The 18,488-nt window shown below is 41.6% G+C and overlaps 1 protein-coding gene across 4 annotated transcripts; it reads right to left on the bottom strand.

Moving 5' to 3' along the window:
* Positions 1-53: 53 nt before the first annotated feature.
* LMLN (leishmanolysin like peptidase) lies at positions 54-18,488 on the bottom strand. 4 transcript variants are annotated; one of them, XM_062005234.1, is made up of 17 exons: positions 18,333-18,488; positions 17,921-18,018; positions 17,791-17,821; positions 17,230-17,312; positions 16,652-16,769; positions 14,400-14,578; positions 13,722-13,827; positions 12,741-12,835; positions 11,808-11,925; positions 11,127-11,234; positions 9,511-9,587; positions 8,789-8,899; positions 7,930-8,062; positions 7,281-7,440; positions 6,402-6,532; positions 5,463-5,673; positions 54-4,159 (listed from the first exon to the last, which is right to left on the bottom strand). In XM_062005234.1, exons 1-17 carry the CDS (start codon positions 18,480-18,482, stop codon positions 4,065-4,067), a joined length of 2,004 nt encoding a protein of 667 aa, XP_061861218.1. In that variant the 5' UTR covers positions 18,483-18,488; the 3' UTR covers positions 54-4,064. The 4 variants fall into 4 exon arrangements, with proteins under 4 accessions (XP_061861218.1, XP_061861221.1, XP_061861219.1 ...); XM_062005237.1 differs by having other exon boundaries at positions 5,463-5,507; XM_062005235.1 differs by having other exon boundaries at positions 7,930-8,059.

Raw genomic sequence — 18,488 nt, 5'->3', positions numbered from 1 at the left:
GTTAATGCAAATTGTCAAAGAAAAGGACAAGAAGAGTCAGTTTTCTACAGACATTTTATTGATGAACAATTTCTCTTTAGTAGGACGTACCTCTTTTAAACAGCAAAATAAGGAAATTTGTAATCCATAAATAACAAAAATTAGCCCTTATATCTCAGTCCAGTCAAAATCTATGTAAAATACTTTGTTCTCTATTTACATTCTGCACCAAAATAGGAAACACAACGTTCAAGGTCAGCCAGTTCTCCCAAAACAGTTTTTATCTCCAAGGTAAGATTCACATGAGAAAGGCAACGTTTGCATTGTGGAAGTCTGCTAGTGTAAGATGCCATTGCAGAGCCAGAACCTGAGGAGCAACAGATGCAAGCACGTGCCTACACTTTTGGCCAAGCAGAAGCTGGTGGTTCAGTCTTGCAGGTGAAAGACCTTGACCTGCTCAGCTGGCTGAAAGCCACTCCTAGGAAACACAGGGAAGGATGGAGAGATGCCTCCCTCTCTACTGACATATGTTCAATCAGAAAGATCTGCAAGATGGGAAGATTTCAAGAGAACAGGCCCTTGTAAGGGACTGTGGACATGTCTGCTCTTAAGTGATGTCAGCCTTCTCAATTTACTAGTGCTCAGCAGAGTAAGCTGCATTGGACTGACAGGCAATTAATGGGGGTCAAAATTCTCTCTCAGTAATTAACCTATGCCTCAGGTTGTGAACAGCCTCCCAAGCCCTCGGCTTATTTCAAAGACACTCAGTTATTTGCTTTTCAGTGTCATTTTCCTCGCTGCATACTCCAGGCAAAAGCTGTCCTTTCTCCCTGGAATTGTTTGAAACACTAGCAAAATGCCTTCCTGAAGTAGGACTCATCTCAACTTCTGATTGAAATAGTACAGATTTGAACTGCTGGGGTAAAAAAACCCAAGAGATCCAACTCAGTTCTGGAGGCAAACATGGAAGGCTTTTGAAAAATTAAACCTGTGGATGCTACATACTGGAAATGTCTGTGCTGCAGACAAGCAGACTCCTTTGTCACTTTAGTACTACTGCCAGGGCTCCTGCTACCCCAGCTACTCTGCTGAAAACAAAGGCTCCTTTGGGCTGTATTTCCAAGTTTTCCCATGTGAGAGGTGCAGTGGGATGGACTCGCCACAATATGCTCAGGACACCTCAAGTGTGTGTCTGCAATATTGACTTCCACAGGGGAAACTACACTTCAGACTACATAACTGATGGCTTCAAGCCACAATTTTAGCTGTGTTCTACTGCTTTGTACTGTATTTATTTTGCTCTTAAAAACCTGAGACATGCTTTTACTTAAAGTCATCTTAAGATATGAAAGTTCACAGCAGGCTTGAAGCTTAAAGACAGATAGAACTGAGGTAGTCAGTTTTACTCAAATCCTCTTTTTGATAGTCACTATTCTCACGTTAAATTGAATTTGACACATTTCATGGCAGTTCCAACCCAGCTACAGCTAAGAACACACTAACAGGATGCAACATATTGAATTTTGCCCACTAAAGTACCTTCTCCTACCTCTGACTCCCCAAAGTCCCAGCCAGTTCTGCAGCTCACAGCCAGCTGAAGGGCTGCCCGTCAAAGAAATGATGACTGAAGTCTCAGATTATTAAGGCAGCAATAGTTTTACTTCACTGGATTCACCAATGCAGCTACTCAGCAGGTACTAGTGAAGCTGACCACAAGAGCTCCCACAGGCAGATAGATTTTTCCCTGCAGGTACAAAGTGCTACAGCCTCTTTCTTTAATTAATGCATACAATTCAGAAGTGTAGATAAGCATTGACTTTTCAAGTCACCTTTCAGTTAATTCTCAGGAAGAGAGAGTCAAAGAAGAAAAGCCCTCGAGACAAAACAACTGTGTAGCAGGTAAAAATACTGACTTAAATATGACCAGTGTCACACACAGACAGGAGACCAGCATATCAAATACCAAGCACAATAAATTAACACCAGTAAAAAAGTTCAACAGCTATAAAGTCAACCAGAAAGTTCAGACAGTGCAAGTAGTTCACAGTAAGAAAAAATAACCCATATTTTCTTTTCAAGTATCAAAAGCATTGTTGTTGAGTGATACCATTATTGCACAACAGACAAAAAAATACAATATCAACCTCTGGGACCCAGGATATATTCTCAAACCTTAGTGTCTTCAAGGAATCCACTCACACCGACTGTAGATTGTGCATATATTAAAATAACCAGCGTTCACTCGTTCATCTGAGTATTTCTTCATCTGAATTTGCACCCATTTAAAGCATTTTGATTCCTAATTTGTATTGCTTCTCCAAAACACCAATTTAAGGCTAGTCTAGGCCCTGTAGAAGACAAAGCAAACTTCACCTGCTGTTAGGAAGGGGAACTAGCCCAGTGCAAGGTACTCTCACAACTGTGGTGCCTTCAGAGAGTTTTCTGTTGCAGCTCACTCACCTCAGCAGTGTCAGAGGAGTTTCTTAAATAAACTAAAGCCAAGTCCAGTAGGCACAAAGATTTTCTTACAATTACAATGGAAGTCCTATTACTAAACAAGTTTAGTTATCACAAAGTATCTTTTACTCCCTATCCCTTCCATCCCCTACCTTTCATTGGAGAAAGGGATTAGTCACTGACAATTCAAACACTGCAGCACTTTAAAGAAGAAACATAATGTTTCTCCCTCTATTTGCATTTTTAGGGCACTGGGCATATCTGCTCACTCACATTTAACACTTTTCCAAAGAATTAAAACTATCCTAACAAGACAGACAATGGATTGGGGACCATATAAGAGTTCATTTGAATCTCAACTAGATTATTTGTAACACATTATAGTGTGAGAAACAAATAAAAACATCCTTACAGGCATCCTACGGAGCAGCTGTCCTCAACTGGACAGACTTTGCTCATTTCCTTTCTCTTTGTCCATCAAGTGATTAATTTTGTACCAAGCTTTGCCCTCATGTGGTTCAAAATGTGTGATTCTTAATGCATTAGAAAAATACTATGAATTATTTTAATATTTCTATCCAAGAAAAAGGAAAAAAAACCAAAGAAGATGTATTGACCTTTTCTTTTCATGCTTGATAGTTTTTGGTCTAGAGAATCAACATGGTCCTATAAGATTATAGCTGCCATGGCTACTGATTTGGCCTTCATCAAAAAGTGAGAGCAGCTGCATTTATGTTCATAATATGAAAATAAATATCTAGAATGCCATTACTTAAGAAAGAAACTAACAAAATTAAAAAGAACCAGAAATCCTATCACAATTTCACAGCCTGGATGCATCTGCCTAGCAAATTACTCTGAGAATATTCAAACATTTGATGTATTAAATGTCACAGCAGAACACACTAAATGAGAACGGGACTTCTGACAGTTGTCTTAGTTACCAGTCTGAAATTCCCCTTTGTGCATGTAGGAAGGTTTAAGTGAAGCCCAAGAATTATTTGCTCCACTGCAAACTAGTGTGAATTCTCAGAAGCCCCAAAGCTGCAGAATGCAGTTGGAGGCAATTGCCAACAGCTGGTCTAACCCATTAAATTATTTCTTCCCTCATAAAGTGTAAGAATTGACAAAAGAAAGAAAAGAATTGCCACACTTGTTTAGGCCTGGGTTATTAGCATTGACAACTGATTTGTACATGGCTTTTGACCAAACCACTGAGGTATATTTGCAGTTTGAGGATGCTTTGCTACCAGTCACACAGAGGACAACAACAACAACAAAACAGCTCTCAGTTCTATTACAGAAGAGTTCTCATTTCAAATCTTGCCCGAGTTGCCAGGTAGTCTAACACAGCTGGCATAGTTGATCTCCTTACTGTGCCAAATCAAAGGTTGCAATTCAGGCAGATACTGGCACTTACTGAGACTACAAGGTAAATGTTCCTCCTCTCACGCTCTAGCTAATTTGTCAGTGCCTCCCTGACTACCACCTGCACCAATACTTGCCAGGAGAGATGAGGTTCAGCAGAAGACAGTTGTCTGCAGAGACAAAAAACTCTGTGCTCCACAGTAAGGAGTGCAACATGATGGTGTATCATCTTGGAACATCTTCTTGCTCCGTGCTTTACTCTATGCGCAGAGAAATAATCCTGTTAGCAGGGGAATTAAGTTAGCCATCAACAGCCAAAGGGTTACAACCAGGCTAGATGAGCAGGAGCATAAGTCTGAAATAAAAACAAAATACCATAAAGCTTATAAGATTTCTATTTAAAGAGAAAAAGATAAAGAACACAAAACAAAATCACCAAAGCACAAAAATGGCTTTGCAATACTCTGCACTGTTTTATTCCAGCTTTCAAGGCTAGGGATTCAGACCAATCAAATAACAGCATTACTCCCTTCATAATTAAATAAGTCTCTACATTCCTTCACTAACAGCAGTTAGGAGAATAAGTGAGAAAAACTTGCTGGTATTCCAAGAAAAGAGCAGAAAGTTCCCCGTGGCATGATGGGGGAGAGGCAGCATTTCAAAGCCATACAGTCTCAAAAGACTGTTTTATGAATATTCTTGATCTCTATGGCTGCAAGTTATAGAAAAAAACACAAGGCATAAAACAACAAGCTGAAGAGAATCACAGAATGGTAGGGGTTGGAAGGGACTTTTAGAGATCATCTAGTCCAACTCCCCTGCAAAATGGAAGGGGAAAAACCCAATACTAACCTATAGGACTCATTCCACCAAGCACTGAAATGTTGCCATCTCTGAAGCAAAACAAAGGTATTTGAAATGCTACACCTAAACCCAAGAGGGCCACTGTGAAAAGGAAGAATTGGGTGTGCAAGTAAAGTAAATGGGTTGATTTTGTCCTTGTGAACTGCAGTAGCAACAGCACATCCAACAATTAAAGAATTGGTTATAGGCTTAAAAATAAGCCACTAGTGCAAATACTGTAAAGGTGGTTCTTTTTAGGAAGCCATCTGGTCTTGACAAAACAGCAAATTAAGCTTTCCTCCTCCCTCTGCAAATAAACTGACATCTCTCATGTTCTGGATTACAGCATTAACATCATCAATGGGAAGTTATACAAGTGAGAACTCACTTTCCACCAAGGTGATAATTTTGGAGGTTATAAAAAATGACGCCACATTCAAAACACAGAGCACATTTTCTGGTAAGTTGCTAGGTTAAAACTAGATTTCTGGGACAATTACCAGAAGGAGACACAACACAAAGCAGTCATGTTTCAGACACACTTCTCCTAGATGATCTCTAAAGGTCCCTTCTAACCCCTACCATTCTATGCTTCTATGATTCTTTGTTAGCCCCTGTCCTGATGCCAGAAACAAAAGTATGAGTGCACAGCAAAAAGCAGGGCATCTTTGCCACCTCCCTTGAACTCCTGTGCCTAGGATCTTGGAATAGCCAGGCCATTGCTCTCCCTTCCTGTTCCCAGTCAGAGCCAAGCAATCCTTCGTGTTTTCAGACATCTTCTGTCAAGTTTCCCCTCAGCACACCAGGCAACCTACCGATGGGTGCAGCTCTCGTGAAGTTAGAAGCTGGAGGATCCTGCTCTGGGGGACAGGAGTCACAGAAGTCAGCACAGGCTGGGCAAATCAGATTGCCCACATGGATCCAGCCATTCATCTGAATGCTGACAGTTAGTACCTGACCTGAGCGGCTGCACAAGTATGCAGTGTCCTTGACCCAAACGTGCAGCCCTTGTGGAGAACAAGAAATCTTCAAATAAAAGAATAAGAGAGTCAAGTCTGTATTATGAGATTATCAGAAATATGTTTGGGAGTATGGAGGTTCTATCAGCGAGCAAATATGTTCAGTAAACACCTGGTGTTAAAACATAGATTAACTGCAAGTGTTTTAATGCCTCAGAGCAACTACTGGGTTCAAGAACTCTTAAAAGCACTGACTGTACTCTTGTCATGCAATTATGCAAATCACCAACTGAAAAGGAATAAAATCCAGCTTCTGCTAATGACTACTTTTTAGAGTTGGGCTGTTGTTCAAAGTGACACCCTTAGTGAGACAATCCTGAAGGGAAGGAAGATAATGAAAAGTGTGACACAGCACGGTGTTTTCCACCCTTGGAGAAAAAATATCAGAGTGACTAATTAACATTAAAGCTTCAACAACAGGTTCCAAGATTAGTATTCATACTCAGCTGGGGAGAAAAAGGAAATAACATCACAGGTGTAAGACAGACTGGAAACAAAACACAAGTTATCCCACCAGTCACACATTTAACTTGATGCCTGACCTAAACTATAGGCTTATGGTTGGAAGATACTTATTACCAAAGCATGTCATGTCATCTGGTGATTTAAAGCACAGAAGATCACTTACAGTGTCCAGGTGTAAAGTTCTAACAGTCACAGCCTATATTTTATACCTACCAAAAAAAAACCCCACTAAAGGAAAAAGTTAAAGATAAAAACTTTACAAGTACTTACTTGGTAACATCCACTACCCCAGTCAGGGTAACTGAGTTTCCTCCTGCACTGTTCCATGACAAAAGCAGATTTCTGAATCAGACATACAGAGTTGGGACCGTATTTCTCTGCACCATAGTTTTTGGTAGGATCTAAGGTAGAAAGAATATACTTCATTGCAACTTACTAGGGGAACAGAAAGTCCGCATCAATGTAATATGCTATAATTAGTGTCTGCACACATGACTCAAGGTTTACTTTTGGAATCTTTCACACAGTTAATCATTATCAGCCTGAGAATCATACTGTCTTAAATATGAGTGGGAAGAAAAACAAGTTTTGGGGTTTGGTTTTGTTGGTTTGTTTGTTTGTTTTTTACAGAAACAAAGCAAGCACTTTCCATGAGAAGTATGTGGATATATTTATCCCCAGGGAGTGCCAGCTCTGACTGCTGGCTTGAGGGCAGAGGGTGTTTGCTCGTGAAGACAATTGCACAGACAGGTAATATCCCACAGCATTCTGGAGCTCTGCAACATTGAGCATTCATGCAGTGCCCCGGGAGACAAGCCCATGTTCTGGTAATTCACAAAGCTTCTTGCCTTGAACAAGAAACCTACAAAGGTGAAATTATTTCTCAGAGATTACAAAAACCCAATCAACCTACTCATACCCGTCCTTTCTTGTATTTGGATTATTTGGGGTTAATTTCTGATCAGCTTTTATGCAGCTCTTGTACTAGATGTGGGTGTTTGCTTCCTAGGTGTACAAGGCAGTTGTGTTGTGCTTCTTTCCCACAGCTAGTAGTGCAAAAATAATTCCACATCTAATTAGCTTGGTTATATGGCAACAGATTAACAAAAGTAGTCTCTTAAATCCCATCCTGAAACCCTGAAAACTGACCTGGTTGGTTCTCAATTATTCTGCAGTCTGAGCTGCGTTGAAATTCACCACTTAAATGCCAACTGAATTCCTGACTAAAGGGACAATAGTCAGCAATTTCTACTGAGCCACCATAATAAGGCAATTCTTCTGTTGGTACTCCATTAAGGTTGTCAAAATACTGCAAAACAACAAAAAAAGGGAGAAGTAGTTTGCGCAGACATGTGTACAACAGGATTTTAACTAGAACCAACTTCCACAGCTCTAAGAACATCAGCTAGTACTACTCAAGAATGCTACTAACAGCAGCTTACAATACCCACGAACCAGATGAGCCAGATGTATTTAACAACACTTGAATAATACAGAGATTGACATTTGCATGTATCACTACCCCCCAACTTTCTGGGGGACTTCTGTTAAACAGCAACATTTCCATCTGGTAGCTGGTTAAATGGCTGAGTGACATCCTTATTGTTTTATTAAGATCACAAGGGTTTTCTTCTAGCATCCAGACTCCTTATAATACAATAAGCAGTCAGTCATTTTCCACAATAACTGCTCTCAACTACTAGTTCAGAAGAAAACAGAAAAACAGGAAAAATAAAGAAATATAAACCACCTGGCTGCAAAGCACAACAGTTATTTGGTAAAGTAAGATCCATTGTACCTGATATTCCTGAGGTAACTGCTTTGGAAATTTCTGCAGGTTGCACACTGCTACTGCTCTTTGGTCCTGTCTGCAGGTTAACTGTAAAGGGTTACTCCTCAAAGTGTCACAGTATGGACTGATTAATTGTCTCCTCAAGAAGAAAGAAAAAAAAAAGGAGTAAAAATTTCATTAGATCACTTAAACTGCTTCTCATCATTTAACTAAGCAGTCTGTCAAGACTGCCTGTTCCCGCTCTCCCCCACACTCAATCAATCACATGAAGAAGCACTGGCTTCTCCTCTGGAGGTTAATTATTGTAATTTGTCTAGTTAGAACCTTTGCAATTTAAAGAATATTAAGCCAGCAAAGTTATAATGCAGTCACCTATTGAGTTGAATCACGTTGCTCTGTCAACTTTAAAGAACAAAAAAAGAAGCAAAGCAGGCCCACTCTGCAGCCGTGTCCTAGAAATTTATGAGTAACAAACAAACAAGGCAGGCTTTGTTTTGATGATAGCTATCATCTCCTTTTGTTGCCTTAAGTACAATCCAGTCATACAAAACAACACAGGCTGCATTTCCAATTAGAAGGGACAAAATAAGAAAGCAAACATTTGTAGATTAAGTCTCTCCCCTCCTCTCTAAAGCATAGCCCTCTTACCCTGGAAGTGCATTCTGCACCCTGTAGTTATTGGGTGGCATGCATCAGTTCTTAATACATTTGATGTGCTTCTTGGGTGCATTCTGAAGGTAGTCAGGACAGCATTCCTTGTTAATCTGCCCCTACTTTTTACTGAGTTGCAATTGAAGGACAAATGTAAACAAGCATCAGGGCTGCTACTATTTTATTTTTTTAAATAAAAAGACTGTATTCTTACTTTTGTCTCTTTTGGTCAATCCAGAATTTACAGCTCTTCATTACAAAGTCACAGCCTTTATTGCGTCCCCAATCTAATTTCTCTGCCATGCTGTAATTTGCTTTATACCAGCTGTAAAGGTATTTTGAAATGAGAATACAGTTACTTCAAAAGCTCGTGTTCTGATTAGTAAAACAGCAATTCAAAGGACTTCATACTATGCCTTAAGGTCTTCAAATGGAGGAAGAGGGAAACTGCATCACTTTCTGCCTAGCACAAAATACATCACAATGTCACTGTTTTTCAAGTCACAATGAGCTACAAGAACATTTTATTGCTTATTTGTTCAACAGCAATGCACTGTGATCTGCAAAGGAACAAGACATACAGAAACATGACATTTTAGACAATTTATGCTTCCCATATTTTTTCCTGCTCACCTTGCATATGCACTGTATGCAAGTGAAAGACAACTTATGCTAAGGAAAAAGTAAACAGACACTACAAACAGTACGTATTGCAGTGCATGTTTTTGTAAGGCTAGATTAAGAATAAACAGGTTTTGAAATACATGAAGAAAAATTAACATCCTAGGTATAATTCCTTGTCTAATTTAATGTTAACTATGCTATCTGTTGTGTTGCAGATGGATGAGTACAAGTGCATCAATTCTAAATCAAAACAGGTACCACAAAAGCCAAACATAAATGAACAAAAACGACCCCATTCTTATTAATTCTTACCCCGTGTCTTCCATTAACGCTAAGGTGATCCTGGAAAAGACTCGATTCTGTGTATGGGATCCAGTCATTGCTTCATTCTGAAAGTTACCAGTTACTATTAGGAAGTCACTGAAAATCATTATTGGAAGAAAATGCTTCCTATGAAAAAGCATTTTATTTCCAGTCCCCTCTTACTAGTGACAACCAAATCCCAACCTCTTTCATAAAAGGAATCACAAGTGCAACCCCCCACTACAAACCTTTAGAATCCTGCAAGTCAGAAAACACCATTCCAAATTCCAGCTAAACCTTATTCATGAGCAACATTTACTCATTTTTCTTCAGGTAAAACTCCTCCTTCTATCACGTTTAGGAATAGCAATCACACAGCTCTCTCCTGTCTCATTTTGGTAAGCTGAAAGCCAAGCATGTGTTATTGTCTTGTGTAAGACTGACTTTTAGTTTTCCCAGAATTTCTAATAGTTCTTTTCAGGAGTAAGGTGCATACAACAGATGACTAAAGGAACACAGCACACCAAAGGAAGCTTTATTAGTGTGGCAGTGGAATTTTCCATCTCATTTTAAAATAAGCAAGTTCACATCATCCTCAAAGAGCAACTCCAGCCATCTTGGAGTTTCCTAATGATCTCATAACTGGCAATTGTAACAGTGGTTTCCATCTGATAAACTTCATTACACAACTCCAGGGTTTCTATCTCATTTCTATTATTTCTTTAAAAGAGGTATTTTTCCAGGCTTCCCTCTTCACTAGTGGGGTCAGGAAGAGTGACTATCAGCAGACTTTAGCATCCAATTTGCTATCGCTGCACTTAGTGAGAATTGGATCAAGACCAAAAGCAAACCATATGGGTTATCCCCCAGATACAAACTTTATCTGGAAGAGCACATAGAAGACTAGTAATTATCTCCTTTTTGCTGATCCTATTCAATCCTTAGAATTACCCCTGTTCTAGTGGCAGCCACTTGGCCTTAATCTACCATGCCACACCTAAAGTCACTGAAATGCAGGAAAAGCAAAGAATATGCATTTTTCAAAAGTACTTCCACAAAAAGGTCTGTCCTCAAACACTTCCCTCTTACTTACACTTCCTAGTTGTTGTTGTATGCAGCGAGGTATCTGTCAAAAAGTATCACCAAACACAAAGCTATGAACAAAAATAAGCTTAAATCTTCAGAGGGAAATAAGTGTTTTCTTGATCAGATTTGGTTCTGGAGTAGAGATGACAAAAGCTAATCCCAGGGCACTTGAATAAAGATGAAGCCAAGATAATGAATAGATAGAAGGATGAAATACTTGATGTCTAAGAAACTGACTTAAAGGAATACCCCTTTCCTCTAAAAAGGAAGCAACAGGGTAAACAGCATACAAAAGTGACAGATATTCAGTTTCTAAGCAATGAGCTTATGTCAAACTCATACTCTGAGATAAACCAATATGATAAAAAATATCCAGTTTCTAGATAAATCTAAGTACTTGTACTTTAGTGACATATTTCAGTGAGGTGTGATATACCTGCATTTTCAAGGCTCCTGCAGGTATCACTATAAAACTAAAAACAAAGGTGGGGGGAGCAGACATTTCCCCATCCCCCTGCATTCCTGTTATCAGCACTAACCTCCAGCAATCTCTTCTCCCAGTGATTGAGCTCAGTACCCATTCCACCTTGATTTTCAAGCTCCATTCCCTCTAGAATTGGACAATTAAAATGTTTTCGAGCTTCCTCCTAAAAAGAAAACATTTCAACATAACTCTCCAAAGGCTGAGACACATATCCATTTGCAGTCCTAGTCTTCTAGAACTATTTTTAATACATTTCAGCATTTCTTTTTCTACTATTTTGTTTTCTTCTGGATGTAAAACAAATCTACCAATAGGCTAAGCCAGCAAGCATCCCAGCACCAAACCTAGCAATCTGTCTACTTATCTGCTGGAAATAAATGATGGACGTTTATAAGAATAAAACAGCAACAGAACTAGCTGAGGATAACATGCATGCACTGCAGACTGGATAAAAAACATCCCAAAGCAACAAAAACCCTTTCATTTTACTTTGGATACACCCTCCCAAGTAATTATACTCTTAATCACGTAGCCTTTGAACCATATTTTCAGGGTATTTGATGTTAGGTTGTTATTTCTTAAGGATAAGGAACATTCATAGAATCGTTTCAGCTGGAAGAGACCTTTAAGATCATTGAGTCCAGCCTTTATCCCAGCCCTATCAACCATCATTTATGCCTTGAGAATGTGATGGTAATCTTGACACACAAAGTTTAAAAGTTCAACCCAAACTTACAACTACACGGGGTGTAATCAGCAGATAAACAGCGTGTCGCAGCATTTTGCCACCACGTACATCCCACAGCCTCACTGCTTTGTGAACGACTTTATTGCTCCACTGATACAAACCTAGACTGTAAGAAAAAGGTTTTGGTTACAAACCTCTCCACAAATACACATTGCTGTGAAAAGATTTATTTTTATAAGGAACAGAATGCTGAGTAATATCTATACTTTCTTACACTTTCTGAAGTTGATTTTGCAACGTTTCTCCTTTGTAAGATGTGTTCATTATACACACAACTCTGACTTAATAAGCCAAAGTAAGATTTAGGAGATGTCTGCAGACTCAAGATGTACTTTCTACAGTTACCAAAGTGTAAGAAATGAAATAAAAATCCTCAGGGTTACTATTATGAAGAGGAAGGTGAACAAAACCAAAAGCTCTCTACCCTTTCACCTTCAAAAAACCTCTACAAGAGCATTTCTACAATATCAACTCAATGGAAAAAAAGTGCACACTGTTCATTGAATAACAAGTCAGAAAAATCACACAGCAGACTACACACATTGTTTCTTTTGTATAACTTTATCCTTGGATGGTAGATACTAAAAATGAACTGAACTGACATTAGACAAACTGCAGAAAACACAAGCCTCAATTTAGTAAGGTGTTGAGCAAACAGAAACTTAAGCATGGACAATTTTAATGCTTAACTTCAAGTCTCTCAATATATTACAAACTAAAGTATGATTTCATGTATGGAGATAGGTGCTTAATACCAATGTAAAGAGAGACTACAAAATCACAACATCCCAATGTTTAAACATAAAGGCAAAGCATTCCAATAATGGCATCAAGTTGGCTTTTCAACAGGCATGAATACATCTTAAAAAGGTAAAGTGAAAACATCCTTCAATGGATGAGAGGTCCCAAACAATAAAATACCTTTCATTGAAAGGAGGGAGTCCATCTGCATATCTTGCTGTCAAAGGTTTTCCATCGTCATCACGATAAAATGCAAATAGTCCAGCAGAGAAACCCTTCAATTAAAAACCCAAGCACATGGAAACCTTTGGTAAGACAATTCATACGCCACAGAAGAGGTATCACACCCAATACAGATACACTGGAAGCACCACACTTCAGTTTGTGTGTTAATTACCTTGAAGAGGCAAAGCAAGAGCTTTCCTCCACCAAACATCCTTCAAGCTGGAGGTATGTGAAGCAAGCAAGCACAAATTTCAGGGAAACAGCTGGCTGAACATGAGCCAGCAGTGTGTACAGGTGGCCAAAAAAGCCAATGGCATCCTGGCCTGGATCAGAAAAAATGTGACCAGCAGGACCAGGGCAGTGATTGTCCCCTGTACTTGGTGCTGGTGAGGCCACACCTCAAGTGCTGTGTCCAATTCTTGGCCCCTCATTACAAGAGGGACACTGAGTTGCTGAAGCATGTCCAGAGACAGGCAAGGAAGCTGGGGAAGGGTCTGCAGCACAAGTCTGATGAGGAGGGGCTGAAGGAGCTGGGGGTGTTTAGCTTGGAGAAGAGGAGGATGAAGGGAGATACGATCACTCTCCATAAATACCCCAAAAGGAGGTTGTAGTGAGGTGGAGTCAGTCTCTTCTATCCAGTAATGAGAGACAGGACAAGAGGAAATAAAGCTCAAATTGCACGAAGGGAAAATTAGATTGGACATTAGGAAGAACTTTTTCACCAAGAGGGTTTTTAAGCACTGTCCCAAGCTGCTCAGGGAGGTGGTGGAGTTCCCATCCCTGGAGATATTTAAAAATCACACAGCTGAGGTGCTGAGGGACACGGTTTAGTTTAGTGATGGGTTTGACAATGTTGAGTTGCTGCTTGCATTCAATGGTCTTAACGGTCTTTTCCATATAATTCTATGAAACACATTTTATAACATCAACCCTTACCAGTGCATGGATGATCTCATGTTTCACTGTAGACAACATGCCAACGAATTCCTGTGCTTGTGTTGAAATCATATTTGGACACAAGTTGGCATAGCCAGCTATTGGCCTGGAAGACAGGATTAAGATGAAATTCTTTTTTAGTAAGGCAGTAGCAAATTCAGATCACAGTCACTTGAAAAGGCAGAAGAGTTGAAGGAAAATGGAGACTAGTGTAAAAACAAGTCCTAAACAACTTCCCCAATCATTTTTAAAAAGTCTGTCAACACCACCACGACTAGTTTTCTTTTGAAGTGGGGAGGGGCAGGATGGAATCAAGCTCTATAATCAGTATTCTGCACAGGTGCCAGCAAGAACTGTGTAAGAGCTCTGAACTCTAGGTGAGACACTACAGAGGTACAAAGTGTCTCTTAGAACCCAATTAGAAACAAGAGAACCACATAAGTGGGGCCCATTTGCATTTGCCTTTAAACCTGTGACAAGATGTTGAGATAAATGCAGTAACAGTGGAGGAGTAGCTTTGACTTCAACACATCAGCTTGCCTATTTCAACAAGGACGTCTACTTCGTTCTATGATACAACACAGGCAAACAAACTCCACTTTTAAACAACTAAAAAAAACCACCTTGAAGGTTTAAATAAAAATAACAAAAATAGTTAGTAAGAGAGGGAATACTTGCCTGTCCATTTCAGCTTCCAGCTGGCAGTAGGCTGCATAGGCAATGATATTCTCATGGCCACACCTTTCAGTAGTGAGAGCACTAACGTAAAGTACAAAGTCAGCATCTCGAACTCCTTCTTGGTCAGGTAAGCCCGTGGGTCCACAGTGCCATTCACTCTCATTGCATACCCTGCATTGCTTTGGCAATGTTCAAACAGAATAGTTAAGATACTGCAGCTGTGACCAAAACTTTACACGACAAAACACTTGAAGGCAAGAATAAATCCCATTGTAAGACAGCAGAAGGTGAGAAAACTCCCTATGAAGGCAGTAAAAAAAACCCCACAGATCTAAGGAATAACTTCCACATGACTAGCTTCTTGAATTTACTAGATAGCAAGAAGTGGCAGCTTTTGGAAAAACTCACTTAGGAGGCCCTTATCTGAGAAACTGCACCCTTTCTTTCCTACAATTAAAAAAAAATTGCTATGTAAGTAGCAATTGCGTTTCACATGTAACCTGGTACAGTTTTAATACTGCGACCGAAATTGCAAGAAAGAAAGGAGAGGAGAGAGGGAAGGAAGGAGAGGAGGGAAGGAAGGAGAGGAGGGAAGGAAGGAGAGGAGGGAAGGAAGGAGAGGAGGGAAGGAAGGAGAGGAGGGAAGGAAGGAGAGGAGGGAAGGAAGGAGAGGAGGGAAGGAAGGAGAGGAGGGAGGGAAAGAAATCTACTGATCACACACTACAGTTGAATCAAACACTCACGCAAGAAAAATGCTACAGACAAAAGTATTTCCTGCACCATGCTCCCAGTTCAGTGGATAATCTCTACAACAAACAAACAAAACCCAAACCCACCTTACTACAAATTCTGTGAAAACCTGACTCATTGACCAAGGTGAATAATGATGTGACTCAGGGCAATTTAACAAGCTTTGAATCTCGTCCTCTGGATAGTTCCTTACAATAGCGTGTCACGGTAAAAAGAACCCAGGAGCAGGCACTTGCTCACTGCTCCCCCTCCCGGAGGGACGGGGAAAAAAATGTAATGGAAGGCTTTTTGGAAATCCCCAAGGACAGGGAAGGCTCACTCCCCACTTTACAGAGTGGGGAAGAAAATGAAACTTAATTTAATGCACCAATAACCAAAACCATAACAAAGAGAAACCACCTCAGAGTATGGCAATGATGAAGAGCATAACCAGCCTTTTAAGGGCACTTTCCTCCTACCCCTCCCCTCTTCCTGGGCTCAAGCACTTAATTCCGGTATCTTCATCTCCTCCCCACAAGTAGATCAGAGAGACAGGGAATTTGGGATGCAGTCAGTCTGTCTGCAAAGGCTCCTGCTGCCTGTCTCATCTCAGGGCAGGTGGACTCCTCACCATTCCCCTGCTCCAGCGCAGGGTCCCTCACAGGCTGGGCAGCCCTGCACAGGCCTCACTGACCTGTGTTGATCCCGAGGGCTGCAGCTCCTCTCTGCCTTCTGTGTCAATCTCTGTGGCCCACAGACACTCCAGCATGGCCTGTGCCATGGCCTCTCCTCACACAGTCTCCTGCACATCTGGGGGCAAACACCCCCCTAGCATAGGGTTCTCATCTACAATCCCTCCCCTCTGGCATGGATGGAATTCTCATCTATAATCACCTCCTCTAGCATGGGGTCCTCATCTGCAATTGTCCCCCTGGAACAGGGTCCTCCCAGAGCTGTTGGCAACTATCAGTCCCACCACTGCCCTCCGTGGCTCGCAGGGACACAGCTGCTCTCTTGCCATGGGCTGCAGTCAGGTCTCTGGTCTGGCACTGCTCCTCCCTTCCTTCTTCACTGATTGCAGGGCCCATGTGGTCACCTCCATCCTCCTGTCTCACTCTGTCCACCTCCTCCTATGCACTGTGGGTTTCCCTTCTTAAATAGTGATGGCAGAGGCACCAGATGGGCCCAGCCAGGTCAGAGGTGGGTCAGACTCAGAGCCAGAGGGAGTTTCAGGAACTGCTTACAGGGGCAGCACTGCAGCCCCCTCCCCCTGTTACCATGCAGAAAGTGGCTCCACACAAGCCCATCACACAGCGGCTTAGAAAACAGTAACGAGTCCAGCTTCACTCGACTCTTGGTCCAACAGCCTAAATCAACCGTTGACTCAAATTGTTCTGTCACTCAAACTCAGTCATCTCCCACAAACAGGTCACTCATGCACAGGTAGTAATGGAAGCTTTTTATTAACTCCCACAAGCAACAATATTTCAAAGGTTAAGAAGGATGTGGATGGCTTAGCTTACCTGCAGGTGTTTCTCAGGAACTATAACTGGCCCACATCTTGTATGGCTTGCGCAGGCTCCTTGGCAGTACCTGTGAGGGTCGGCTTTCCTCCTCAAATATTGGTTTGTCGCACACTGCCTTCAACCAAACATGAAAGACAGCACTGTTTTGTTATTAAAAAGAAACAGTACAACAGTTTTACAGCATTCAAGAGTACTGCAATACAGGTATTTGATGTAACTTCCATGGGAAGAATTATTAGCTACCCTGCTCTGGAAGACATAAGGCTTCCAATTGTTAACAATAGATCCACAGAAAAACATTAGGTACAGGTTCATAAACGGGGGTACCTATACAAGGAAACAGGCAGCATGGAGAGCCCATAACATCTCTGATATAACAAATGGCGGCCACACAAGACTGGGTGATTTGTGTATGCTCTCTCAATAACATCTGTTACCAGCCAGGGGTCAGATTGGTCACTGTAGACTGAGGAGAGCACTTCTCACGCTCTTACTCTATTGTTTTCGTAAAAGGCCAGACAATGCAATGATAAATATCAAAAACAGCAAGCGATTTTCAACAAACTTTCACCTACCTGCTTAGTAATATGGTACCCGTGGATTTACGCACTTGAAATGTCTTCTCCAAATAAGATATAGCTTGTGGAAAAAGTTTGTTCTGAACACAACAAAAAACAAAAGTCACCCAGCAGCACCTTAAAAGCATTAACTACCAAGTTCCATGTTGTGCTATAGCAGAAGAGCACAAACACCGACTTTCCAAGAAATTCAAGCCTTATCAATGTACTTAGGAAATACTTCATTCCGGTTTTCCCAGATTTTGTTGTTGCAGTGACAAAACGAGAAGGGAGCCAGAACTCATTCTCATGTACAACTTCAAAGAGGCTTTAAAAAATACACACGATGCTCACTGAAAGTTCTGCACCTTGGGACATAGCAAACACCTGCCAAACAACATTTATTGGAACACAGGAGGTGTTTAGAAGGGAGGCATAATCTGTACACAAAGCCTTGGTTTCACAGACTACGGGATATGAAACTGCTGGGATTCAAAGCCTTTAATTACATAGGCCTTACACTTAACACGATACATGTAAACTATGTACAAACAAAAAGGTGAAGCAATGACGACTTACCTTTATAAGGTGACTTTTCTCAGGTAGCAAACTGTATTTGGCAAACAAAACAAAAGGAACAAGCTTCAATTAACACGAGTTCCACTCTCATGTGTGGGGGGGGAAAAAAGTTGCCACAAATGATACTCACTCCTCAACACTTGTGTCGTATATAATCTTAATTCTCAGCTGCTGATCCACATTTCTCTTCAAGACGCGGTTTTCCTTTAGAGGAACTCGATAAACAGCCTGGCAGGGAGAGGAAGAAGCGGGGGGATGAGGCAACTCGCCTGGCCGTTCACACCAACAAGCATTCCCAACCCCTTCTCGTCTGCGGCAGCAGCTCTTGTCTGGTTTTAAGCAAAGCCGCTCCCCGCCCTTCTCCTCCCACGCTGCCCTCACCCGCCCGCCGCCCGGGGGCCACAGCCCGGGGGTCCGCGGGGCCAGAGCCCGCTCAGCCCGACCCGGGCAGCCCTGAGGGGACGCACCCAACGGCGGGAGCGGCAAACGGAGAAGCCCTCGCCGCCCGATCCCCGCCTGACAACCGCCCGCGGCTGCCTCACCTCTTCGCCGCTGGGCACGCGGTGGTGACAGGACGAGGACGAGAAGGGCGAAGGGGCGGCGGCGCGGCCGCAGCCCAGCAGCGCGGCCATGAAGGCGACGAGCAGCGGCCGAGAAGCTCTGGGCCGCCCGCCGCCCGGCTCGGCGGCCATCTTGGA

Source organism: Colius striatus, chromosome 11 (assembly GCF_028858725.1).
Source record: "Colius striatus isolate bColStr4 chromosome 11, bColStr4.1.hap1, whole genome shotgun sequence".
In the NCBI taxonomy this organism is placed as follows: domain Eukaryota; kingdom Metazoa; phylum Chordata; class Aves; order Coliiformes; family Coliidae; genus Colius; species Colius striatus.
This window is presented reverse-complemented; position numbering and strand designations above follow the sequence as displayed.

What these genes read in the sequence shown, in the direction of transcription:
- LMLN (XM_062005234.1), bottom strand. Translation starts at nt 18,482, where the DNA reads ATGGCCGCCGAGCCGGGCGGCGGGCGGCCCAGAGCTTCTCGGCCGCTG. An exon ending in CTCCCTCCTTTCAATGAAAG is followed by an intron (nt 11,926 to 12,740) that starts GTATTTTATTGT and finishes TTTTTCTTACAG; the next exon opens with TCTAGGTTTGTATCAGTGGA. An exon ending in TGATTACACCCCGTGTAGTT is followed by an intron (nt 11,235 to 11,807) that starts GTAAGTTTGGGT and finishes TTTTCTTTTTAG; the next exon opens with GAGGAAGCTCGAAAACATTT.